The sequence below is a fragment of the Nymphalis io genome, chromosome 25 (genome assembly GCF_905147045.1).
Source record: "Nymphalis io chromosome 25, ilAglIoxx1.1, whole genome shotgun sequence".
NCBI classification, from domain to species: domain Eukaryota; kingdom Metazoa; phylum Arthropoda; class Insecta; order Lepidoptera; family Nymphalidae; genus Nymphalis; species Nymphalis io.
Genome location: NC_065912.1, coordinates 835925 through 849159, shown reverse-complemented (window position 1 = coordinate 849159; position 13235 = coordinate 835925). Strand labels below are relative to the sequence as shown.

At 32.6% G+C, this 13235-nt stretch overlaps 1 protein-coding gene across 1 annotated transcript in view; it reads left to right on the top strand.

Annotated features, from left to right (window-relative positions):
* The window catches only part of LOC126778103 (ABC transporter G family member 23), a 103240-nt gene that overhangs the window by 11811 nt on the left and 78194 nt on the right, over positions 1 to 13235 (top strand). The window contains exon 2 of the mRNA XM_050501482.1: positions 10347 to 10410. Within this exon, the coding sequence (XP_050357439.1) occupies positions 10352 to 10410 (59 nt within the window). The 5' untranslated portion in view covers positions 10347 to 10351. The remainder of the gene's footprint in view (positions 1 to 10346; positions 10411 to 13235) is intronic.

The following is a 13235-nucleotide window of genomic DNA, read 5'->3' as shown; positions in this document are numbered from 1 at the left end:
ACGGTATCGATATGATACGATAAGTTATATAATTTTCATTAAGTTTGTGTGAACGGATGGATGGTTATTTGTTACTCTTTCACGCAAACTCTACTAACCGGATATGGATGAAAGTGGAATAGAGATAGCTTATATCCTGACTAAACATATAGGCTACCTAACATCTGCCCTTCTCCCCTAACAAGCAGGCGTAGCCGGGCCGCAGTTTATTATTGACGAATAGATCGGACTGGAGAGATTTCCTGGACCAGGCTAAGGGCCACCCGCGGCTGTAACGCTTCAGATGATGATGAATGGCCGAAAGCTACATATGAACAAGTGGCCCTGGCCCGTTTTCTCACTATGAATGAATTAAAAAAATATCTACGAATATTTTTCCTTATTGTATTCGTGATTGCTTGAACTTCAACCTCACGTTCGAAATTCAAATTGATAGATTAAAATTAAAATTATTTATTATAAAATTTATATTGAAAGTGGGTAAACTTTTAAATTATTTAATACTAAAATTTTCCATTACCTAATAAAACAATATGGCAACACTCAACAACTAACACATTAGACGCGTATTTCTCAATTTTTTGGTAAATAAACCAGCGGAATTCCACTTGTCCCAGTTCGAGTCCGGTCAGAGACTGGTTTTGTTATGTAACACATTAACCGCTCCTTTCACTGCGGATCCTTTTCTGTTCATACCTCGAAGCTATTTGACAACTATTTTTTTTAAATAACTGTCATGTCTAAGGAAGTAATCAACGGGTAATGAGGTTATAGTAAAAAGTATTTATAACTTTATTTTTTTATTTGGTCTTATATAGTCTACTATACTTTTAAATATAAGAACTGAGATAGCCCGGAAATACGAGCAGTAGAAATCATGAATCTTAATCTACAAATGCGAATTTTAAACAGGCCAGGTAAAATAGAGTTTTCTTGTGTCTAATTTGTGTCTATATTTCACCTCGAGGTCTGTGGTGAAAGAAAATATAATAAAGAAGCTTATATCCACCTGCATTGGAGCAGCGTGATACGACGTAAGCCCAGCAATAGGACATTAACAGGCTATCTTTTTTCTTTTAACTATTAAATTTAAATATCGGTTTCGTAATGTTTTAATTGCCATTGTCAAAAAAATGAATCGAGCATTATTTAAGCAGTATCAGTATAAGTGAAGCTATTCTGTAAGAAATTAATTTCACACTTTATGCTCAACCCAATCGTAAATCGATTTAGTGATACGCTATTTTGATACGTGTAATCATTAAATTTTATTAACATTGTAGCCAATATTGTATATCAACTTCTTACGTTTCACCATGGTTCGTTTCGTTATTTTGTTCCTACAAAACATACCTTTGTTATTGTGATTTCAAAATGTAATAAAAATGAATAAAAAATACCTGCATTCTTGATATTTGAATTTGGTCAATAAGAAAACTTATTTAAAACATGGTTAATTTAGCCTTTAATATAAACGTTGCTTGCCATTGATTAATCTATCACCTATGCTCTCTTTCTGTCATTATTGATTAGTTATTCGAAAGAAGAAGACAAGGCATCGTTTAGCTATTCTCATTAACAGAAATGCCGTTAATGAATAACCTGGATAGCTATTTCTCGACAGATTTACTTAAAATGTATTATAGGAAGTCTATAATCTTTCAGAGAAGGTGATTCAGTAATTATTTGTGTGACATTTTGATATGTAATTTAAGCATACAGTTATTTCACAAGACAAAAATGGAAGTGCGTAATAAAAGTAATTACGGTTCAAGGAATACCGTAAAGTGATGACTTCGTTTGTGCCTCCGGTATGTTCCCGTGTGGTCATAATATATTGTATAATAAAAAAAAATTATAAGAAAAAAGTATAAGATTGCGTTTTCGTGTATTCAGGCCAAACAGCTTTATTTGGGAGTAGGGCTTTATACTGGCTCGTATGTGTGGGCATAACCCACTTATTACTTATGCTGCACGGTAATACTTAGTATTGTTGTGTTCCTGTTTGAAGGTTAAGAGAACCAGTATAATTACAGGTACAAGTGACATAACATTTTAATTTCTAAGGATGGTGGTGCATTAACTAACGGCGTCAATGACCAATTACATTCTGACCCATTTGCTAGTCTGCCTAAACATTTTAAATAACACTCTTTTAAGAAAAAGATGCTGGGACGTGTGCTGGCTAATTTCGTACGAGTGTCCGCAAGCGTCTCTGGTGGTCCAAAGGGTGTGAGTCAACGCCGGTTCCTGGCTTTAATTGCAAGCAGGCTGGACGGTGCATATATATGATATAGACATTATTATTACGACCAACATCTTTAATATTTAATTTTGTTAATTAACATAATTTAAATAATCTTAACTTTGATTTGATCTGCGGATATTATATTGCGAGTAAAGTTGCTACAAGTAATGTCGCTAATGTGTCTGAAAGGCTGACCTATTTTAGGTATACTTACATTTTTTTTTAAAAATAAGTAACAATTATAAATTGCATTTGCATTGCATTAACTATAATTGGCCATGTGGATGTAGCACCGTTACTTGGAAAGCCAAACTGTACGAATTCGCTCGTTCCAATTCCATTAAGCATCCATAGCGGTCCAGATTTATATATATATATATATATATATATATATATATATATATATATATATATATATATATATATATAGTATATATATATATATATATTGTAACATAAGTCATAATTAAGTAACCAAGTGCCGCACCTCTGTTGAACCCGTTATGGTCGTTCATTACAAGGTTTCCTTTATTTCGTAAGAACACCAATTACTTTAATTATTTTGACCTCCCATCGTACATCTTGTTTTTATATATTAAATCAATAAATTTATTATTGGTTTCATATATTATGTATTTTTTCATATGTAATGAAATGAAACAAAATTTATTTCATGAGCATCATATTATGAGCAAAAATAATAAATAAATAATTTTATTATGTATGAAATTATAGTACCCACTTTTCTTATTTATTTAGTTATTTTATGGTTATATATAATGGTAAATAACTATATTTAAATATGATAAATGTATGTGAAACTAAATTGACCGGTTACATTTCGAATTTCGAATATGATACGTAAATATGAAACGTTTAAGTATAAAACGTTTCTTTGTTGACAAGTTAATTTAAATCACGTAATAAAAACATAATTGATAATGTTTTTATTAGCATATAACTCGATACAATATCAGATTATAAAGATAATGAAAAACTATGAAGTTGGTTTTCGATCATATTCGTATAAATTATATAAATATATTTATTGGTTAATGTAATATTATTTAAGAAACTCGAAAGAAATTTAACTGCTTGGTGGTGTAGTGGCTAGATATAAGGCCGCAGATCCTGAGGTAATGGGTTCAAATCCCAAGTCGGGCCAATAAAAAGTTATTGAGTTTTTCTGTCAAAGGTTCTCAATAGCAGCCCGGAGTCTGGAAGTTGGTAGTGTTTACACTCCCGTGACTCGGAAAACACGTAAAGCCGTTGACCTGTGTCTGAAGTCCTTTCGGTCGTGTCGGTTCTCCGTTCGTTTCGCCCATCGGATTATGAGAATGAAGGAATAGAGAGTGCACCTGTGTTTGCGCACACACTTGTGTACTATAATATGTCTTGCGCAGTTGGCTAATCTCTTTTGAGACTTGCCACCAATAGGTCAGGAGGACATTATTTAAGAAAATACTAATCTTAATTATTTACATTGACAATTGTAACGTATTGTAAGAGCTTACTTACTTATACTTGAATATATTTTGAATTGATTATTCGTAGATGTTCGATAAATATCCAACACACCCATTTTCACTATTACGTAATATTGATAAAAAAATATGAGAAACAGCGTTACTAGTGTTAGATAACTGAGAGACAAAGGCCTACATCGTTTCATAACTCTATTATTTATCGAGGAATGATGACTGTCGTGTTGTATGCATGTACTTTCCCTTGAAAGTATTGTTATGCATACTACTCATGTAGACTATATGTTGGTTGTTTAAGATATGTTTGTCTAGTGGCTATCTGTGGTTAGATATGGTACATGGTAGCGTATGATTGGCAGAGATAACTCAGTGGCTAGAACAAGCGAATCCATACAGAAGATAGAAAGTTCCAATGGGAAGAAGCACTGTTGTTTTTGTTTATGATTCGTCTCGTGCGTTGGTAAAGGATAACATCATAAGGAAACTTGAATGAGTCGGATGCAAGGCTATTTGTATATCCACTACTAGAGCAGCTCGGTGGAATAAGGGGATTACTCTGTGGGATGTAATTTTTACATTTTGCGTATTTGCTACCTTGGATGACTGCAGATCATAATTTCAAGGCTTCAAATTCCTGGTCGAGCCAATACATGCTATTGAGTTTTTCTACCAAGGAATTTTAAGTAGAAAATCGGAGTTAGAAATTTTTTAGCGCCTCAAATAACATCAAGTTATGTCGCCCAATGTCTCTAGTACTATTTGTATTGTCATACTGTCTAACTGTAGACTTATATTTAATGTTTAAGATTATACGGAAAAAAGCCGCTAAGAAATTCTACTAAGGTTACCTTTGCCTTTTCAATAATCAAAGATTATTTGCGAAAAAGAGTAACTACTGCTACTATTGATTTGATTAATATCGGTAATGTTCAAATGAAACCTTGACTGACTTACTTATGAACGTTTTCTAGCGGATAATTATTAAAACAATGCTGTGTCTTCTGTTTTCAAATGTCAATAAATAAAGACAGAATGAGAGAATTCGGTGCTTAACTAAACTGAAAAAAAAACTGAAATAGGGGTAAATGCTTAACGATTACATTTCGAATATGTTGTTTAAATTGCACATTTGCTTGACGATAATTAACAACTAGCGTATAACGCAATTTGTCCGTCCGTACGTTTCTAATAGGATGTTGGTTTGTTAATGCTATATCCTATGAAATATCGGATACTTATTGAAAGTAAAAGTAATTTGTTTGAAATGAGCATTTGTATTGATGGATATTATTTATAAATAAATTGACAACATTCATAAATACATATTTTTAAACGTATTTGACATTATAAAAACATTTAGCTACATGTATAAACATTAAATGGAAATAAAAAGTAGCGATCCAGCGGCAATCGCGCATTAACGAATTCCGAAATGTAATATCGTAATATATTTTGTTGAATAAACTTTAAAGTATAATAATGATATTATAGTAGGCGATATATGTAACGGCCGTCAGAGCGTCACGTTAGCATGGGCAAGCGAACCTGTGGCGCTCCTCGTTAAGACGGAAAGGGTAGCTAGGTTTTTTAGTCGGTATTCCGATGTTCGGGGCGCATTTGGCGCCTTGGATACCGGCAAGCCCCACATACCACTGTTCCTGTGGGGGAAACCCGTAATGCGTTTTTCCAGCGTTGAAAAGAAAAGGCGATGTATGTAAAAATGATGAAGTATCAATCATGTGCGATGGTTCTAGTTTCACCAACTCATAAAAGCGTCGTGGAGTGAGCTCTTCAACCTCATCGCGTATAACGTAACAGAAGAGGAGGTCTTTACCCATTGGGATTTCTTAATAGCTACTTAATGATTGTAAAATTATTTATAATTAGCTACCCATATATTTTGTTTATCCTTAATGTAACTTATTATTAATATTTTCAAAATTGCTCCTTAACTTGATAATATTTTCAAGCTCTGGAAACTTCCGCCTGCTTCATCATTTGGGAGTTTACCACAATATTAAAAACACCGTAAATAATTGACTTAGTTAAGAATGGGTCGAGAGAGTATTATAATATTAGGCTCGGGGAAGGGCTCCTTTACGAACCTTAAGTATTTATTAGACTGGTTTTGAGATAAAGGTATCCCGGCATGGTTTAAACTTTCTATTGTAAAAAAATATCAACAATAATTTTGATCTCATTTTAATCTATTAAATCTGATAATATAGTGTTAAATTAAACTTGTAGCTATGATAAGTTATTATCATACTCATAAAATTTTTGTCAATAATAAACCCTGAAAAATCCTTCGAATATAACAAAAACCCATACATTTTTAATTTAGAAAATTTTAAAGTTCTTATCCAAAATATTGAATTACGTATCAGTATTTATAGACATCAACGCGCTCAAGGCTGCAAATTATTTAGTATCTCAAAATTTGAGGGATTAAACCACAAACATGATTGCGACGAAGCGAAGCGGAAACGTCCTTCAATCAGAATCACCTATTAAGCTGCAGCCACATATGCGATTTCATAGCGAGACAAAAATGTTACTGTACAACCTCATTAATTGTGAATCTCTTAAAGACCTGAAACATGCTTTGTAATTTAGATGCTATTGAAGTTAAATGATGTCATAGCCTATGATACTTTGCACTTATTTGTGTCTAACAATACCTTATTTGTCAAACTAGTAATTACACAAAACAATGCATACATACGCGGTGAAATTTTATATTACAAACAGTAATTCATTTTTATTTTAACATGCGCTCCTAATCCGACTCTACTTGAAAGGGGGTCAAACGCATGCCTTGAAGGATAAATTTATTTGTTCCGTTAGTAACCGGTTTAAGGTGCGCGCACCAACAAATAATCTCTGACTCTCATGTGGGATTGGAATTGGAATCGATTATTATATATTTAAAGTTGGAAGCGTTCTTGAAAAAAAATTGTAGTCAATAAATTATTACGTCATGTTTGATATGATATTTCAAAAGATGGAGTAATGATAAACAAACATTCGATTTACATATTCGATACGATTTGTTAATAGTTCTGTTTTATTGTATACTACAAACAGTTCTAGATTAATATAGGTATTTTATAGAACAACACTATTCCACTTATCTACTTATACCTTAATTTTACTTTCAAAGTTCCAGTAACGCCTTTGTTTTCACGAATCCACAATGAACATAACGGAATATTTCGATGTAGTATTCATTCATGGTTAATGTTGTTTATTTATATCAACTTCTCCAGCTATTGGAATTGACTACTGATGAAAGAATTCTTGAAATAAAAATGTATTGAAAAATTATTTCGTTGTATGTGTCTACGCTTGACAGTCACGATCTGGAAAATTAATTTTTATATCTCAAGCTCGCCTGTTTAATTAGATTTCGATAATTTTGTTCTGTATGTCTTTCGTTTTCTGAATATGATTGTATTTTTATATAAGAATAACAACAGGAATAGTTAGTAAGAAAATAACATTTTAATTATTACTGTTTGAAACAATATAATCTACAAAAATGGGTGAAATTTTTACCACTAGTAACTATACTACAAACGACAGGTTTTACATACAATAATAATTTTCTCTAACTTAAGATCCATTTGAAGTATATTTTTTTTCATGTTTTACTTAAGTTATAATAATATAATCTTTTAAATCGTTAAATAAGACACTAGAATAATAATTAAAACAAGTTCATAAACTACGATATTTTATAAAGTATCTGTGCAATGCGTGTATCAGCAATTTCCTTTGAAACGGTTTAAATATATTATGTAATACGTTGATATGTAGTTATATTCAAAACAATAATAGTAAGATAATAATAGTACACATAACTTCGTCTCATAACTATGTATCCCCTCCATTTGCTAGACACGAACATTCAACTATTCGCTCTTTATGTTTAGTCGCCTGTATTTCTGTCTGTTTACTAATAATTATGATTCGATTGTTTCGTATTACACAAATATATTTAAATATAACTTAACAATTTTCCATGTAGCTAGACTTTATTTTATTACTCGTCTTGCGCAGGCGCAGCTTGTTATTTTCCTCATAATTACGTTAATTGCATGTTACGATAATCTTAACAAAGAATAGATCGTTTGTGTAATTTTTTATTGAATTAGAATTACATATATTAATTAACTAATATTTACCAACAACTTTGTTTACTTAAGTTATTTTTTATTAATGTTTAGGTAAAGTTATTAATAAAAAAAAAAGATTCTGTTAAGTATCAATTCTATAAGTAATTCAGTAAGTTTTTAATGTAAGAGCTACATAGATATTTTGCTTATACTTTATACAATTGTATATATATTATACTTATAATTACAACAACAAAATAACATTAGCTATGTCATAGATTAAGTGAGTTTTATTACTGTAAGCGTTTCATCTGGGTAATGAGTATGCTATGAGTGTTAAGTCCTTGTACTGAGAAACACTATATGTAATACTCAGATGGCACGCTTCCAAGAATTAAGCCAACCTTCTTTTAAAAGTAGCTTTGATGGTGTTTCACTGACTCTTTTGTCTAGCATAAGCCGTAGATCCGTAGAGCCGTAGGTCCTGGGTTCAAACCCCAGTTCGAAACAATTAATAGTTATTTTTCGACGAAGATTCAGTAGCAGTCTGGAGTCTGAAAGTTAGAGGTTACACTCCAGTGCCTCGGAAAGAACGTAAAGAGTGAATTGTGTGATTACCGTCTCATATGATTAGTGCAATATAATAATATAAAATATGTCCAGGTAGCCGAAATCGGTCTGGACGACATATTTAAAGTAATAGTCATTTTAAAGTAATACAGGAAATAGTAAAAAATAGTAAAAAATGATTATGTACCTTAAAGTATTTCTCGTAAATAAGTTTGCCAATAAGATAAAATCAATTGGAGGTCTGAAAATGACAGCGTGCAACCGAGTTCACACTGATCTTTGTTATTTCAACCAGAAGAGACATATGTTAAGCTGTGAATCTTTAAAGGCTGATGAATCTATGAGTGAACCCTTATCGGATTAACGCTGACATCTTTATTAATTATTTAAAAATAATTCGTTTCATTCAAATCACGAAGAAACATCTGTAATAAACACAATCGTCAACGCAACAACATACATACTTAACCTTCAAATATCTGATGGGAATCGAGATGCAAAGAGGACGCTCATACAATACAAATTATCGTATTATTTAACTTGCTTGCGAATGATATTTTTTATACAGCGTGTTGTGAAAATCGTTGTTTATAGTACGTTAGCAATGAATCTCGACGATCATTTCAATGTTTTGAGATATTTTTGTTTGTCTCATTCGTTCACCAGTGGATTGGCAAGTACATTTGAGTTAGTAGCATTTATTTACTAATTATTCTACTGTCAAACAGGAATACCTTGCATTAAATTTTAAATTTATTTAGTTTTACTTACAACAATTAAAAGTAATATTACGAGAATAACTTAATTAATGTTACGAGTATTCATCGACAATATTTAATATTTTTTTATAAACTATCAACAATCTTAACGCCTGTAAATCGATTTAAATTTTTTTTTTGTTAATATCTTATATAACAGGATTACCTTTTTTCTTTGATTACCAATAAATACGTGTAAAGAAGCTTTACATTGAATAAATGCGGCTAACTTGAAATTTTCATCATTATAAAATTTGTTAGTTTTGTTAATCATGATGCCCTTTTAGCTAATACTTTTTACCCAATTTTTATAATAAGGTCCTCCAGACCGATTTCGGCCACGGTGGCCAATCTCAAGGGAGATTAGCCAACTGCGCAGGACATATTCATGTGCACGAGTGTGTGCGCAAACACAGGTGCACTCTCTATTCCCTAGCTCTCATAATCCAATGGGACGGCAATCCGACATGACCGGAAAGAGTTTAGGCGCAGGACCAACGGCTTTACATGCTTTCCGAGGCACGGGATTGTAAACACTTCCAACTTTCAGACCCCGAGCTGGTACTGAGAATTTTCTGACAGAAAAACCCAAGTACTTTTTATTGTCCCGACCTGGAAATCGAACCCATATGAGGCAGTTAATTTTATAATATGTGTGTGGTGGATGGGCAAATGGGTCACCTAATGGTAAGTGGTCACCACCACACTTAGACATCGGCACTGTAAGGAATGGTTAATTCTTAGATCGCCAATGCGTCACCAACCTTTGAAACCAATATGTTATGTTGCTTGTGCCTAAAGTTTTACTGCCTCACTAACATTACCAACCGAAACACTTTACAAGTATTATTATTTGGCGGTAGATTATGTGATAAGTGGCTGTTACCTATCTAGACGGGCTTGCACAAATCTACTACAAAGTGTATTTAATCAATCTATGGGTCTTTCTATTGCGTCATTCAGTGGAATATTTATGGAACTACCAACCAATAATATGTTTCTTAACGTATGAACGAAGGCCAACCTTGTCCCAAAAAAGAAACATTGACATCATGAGTTAATACTTTATAAATTTATCTCCAATTCCATATAGCATAGCGTTCATTTTATAATCAAGTATTTTATACTGAATTTCATTGAAATTTTAATATCCTTGTTTTGTTTACAGACAAAATGGCGACGAAGGACTTCCGGACGGAGAGGGTCAAGCAAATGTTCAGTTGGACAACAGCGTAAGTGGATTTTAAAATTGATTTTTTATTTGAGTTAAATCGTAACTAATCATTATCATCATCATCAACCTTCTAGGCCTAGGACATAGGTCTCTCCAATGGCACGCCACTGAGCTCGATCTTCAGCTCGTAATTAATTTGCTGAAATATTTAAACTAGGTCTAAGCATGCTTCGTATAAAATTAGTAGAATCTTCTAAATTATTATTGATTTATTGATTTCAGGATTACTAGAAAGACACTAGAAGGTATTCTTAATACAATCAATCCAAAAATTTATCTAAAAAAAAATTAAAATGAATATTGTATTTATGATATTATAGTTATTTTCTGTATTTAAATGCGTGAATACTTATATACCATATTCCAATCGAAGAAGGAAAAAAAATAAACAAACCTTTGATCTACATATTCGATGCGATTCGCTTATAGCTCTTATATTATGCAATGCAAACAGTTCTTGATAAATTTATTTTTATTTATAATACAATACTACTCAACCTAACGAATTACATATACGTTAATTTTACTTCCAAAATTTCGATTACAACTTCGCTGATATTCAAAACGCCATTTTCGCGAATCCATGGTGAATATTATTCAAAATCTCGACCAATGATATCGCGTCAATCGATGTCAAAGTTTATTTATCTTTACTCTTGTGGTTGGAGTAGACTACACAAGTAGACATAGCCTACTTAGAATTTTATATAAGTACGTACTATAAAGCAGAATTTACTGGTGGTAGAGCTTTGTGCAAGTCATCTGGGTAGGTACCACCCAGTCATTAGGTATTCTATCGCAAAACAGCAGTATCGTTGTGTTTCGGTTTGAAGGGTGAGTGAGACAGTTAATTACAGGCACAAGGGACATAACATCTTAGTTCCCAAGGTTGGTGCCGCATTGGTATTGTAGACGATGGTTAACATTTCTTACAATGCCAATGTCTATGGGCGTTGGTAACCACTTACCATCAGGTGGCTCATATGCTCGTCCACCTTCCTATTCTATATATAAAAAAAAAGTATTCATAGTGATGTGTTTACGTCGAAATATTTCATTAAAAGTTATCAGTGTTTCAAAACCAGTCTCTGAGAGAATAATGAATTTGTATTTGAAAAATATTGTCTGCATGTATTAATAATTCAAATATCTTAATCACATTAATGGTAATAAGTTTGTAGAATTTGAGGATTGTTGTATACAGGTATATTTCTCTCAGAAATCCTACACGGAAGGCTCGTAGGCTTAAAGCGCGCATAATTCTGACGGTAATCGAAATGAGAACATATCTACTATGTAAATAGATAGCCATTGATAAACCGACATAACATTATGATGCAAACGTTATGAGAAGTTGACCTGATGACGTAAGAGCTACTTTCGCGTACTGCTGAGATGTTGATGAACGGGTTCCGTTAACCTAGATGATGCATATTACCAGGGGATTTTCAATCTTATATTATAATTGAATTTTTGCATTTTACAGGCTTTTTTATATTCGAGATTTTTAAAAGATAAGCATTTTATAATATTATTAGTATCAAATAAATGTCTTTTTAAGATTTATTATTATAGTATATACGATGATATCCTACTCAGATTTCGGCTACGACAGCTTTTTCGATTGAAGACTAGCTAACTGTGCTGGAGAAATTATAGTCAACAAGTGTATGCACCAAGTGCCAACACAAGTACACTTCGTACTCCCTTAGGCCGGCCATACAAGAACAGCTCGAGCAGTTAGCAAGTGATCAACCTACGCGGACCGCTCTTGCAGTCATAGTCTGTTGCTTGAAGCTTCCATTGATAACTGCTGGAGCAATTGATACTGTCGCCGATCAACCAGGTACAATTTCAATTTCATTCAAATCAGTAGCAACATGGATTTTGAGGAAGAAGCACGATGACTACATCTACTTTGTCCATTTTACTCATCAAACAAAACAAGAAGCGAACGCGCGGGAGGCGTGCGTGACGTGGAAGCTGCGATTTGACGGCAGTACGAACAATATAGCAGAGAAACCAATTACTCGACTTTACATACTACCAGAGGCACGGAAACACTTCGAACTTCATATCTTTAGGCTAGCTACATCAAATTTCATAAGAGAAAACCCCAATAACTTTCATTGATAGCGGTAGTCGAATTATTCAATAAAACAAACTAGCAGTTATGTGATAAATATATCTTTGATAAATCCAATCAATATATCGTATTATCATTAAGGCGAATAAGGTGTGTATTCATTAATAGCCTTAATACTTCAAAACGTTGCTTAGTGGGTGTTTAGTTAAACACCAATATCTTTCATTTTTCTATTTCACATTTAAATGCATTGTTTAAATTTTAACTAAGTTTTAAAAAACCGGAATTAATTAAGTTTACCCTATTTTACTTAAGTTCGCATTTTAGTAAAAGGGATTGTTTGTTGTAAACTTTTTAATATAACACTTCACCAAGAAAGATTGTCTGAACAACGTCGATATAAAAGTTTAGTGTAACTTGACTTGACACGATAACAAGTCACATCACAGCATGTCATGGCAACAAAATAGAGGTGAAAAGAATGATTGGGAGGGTTAGCTGAACTATTCAAAGCGAGAATAGAGAGAGTATTCATGTATCCCAGCTAATAAATATTAGTATTACATTCCATCACGATACTAATGGCTTTTTTAACATGTCTGGCATAAGTAATTATTTTGCTGACTGCCAAATAAATTTAACTATAGTAGTGCCATCTATTGGTGTGTTATTACAACGCCATCTGTTGTATATGAATGGAATGATTATATAGTGATCCTGATCATGATAAGTTGCCA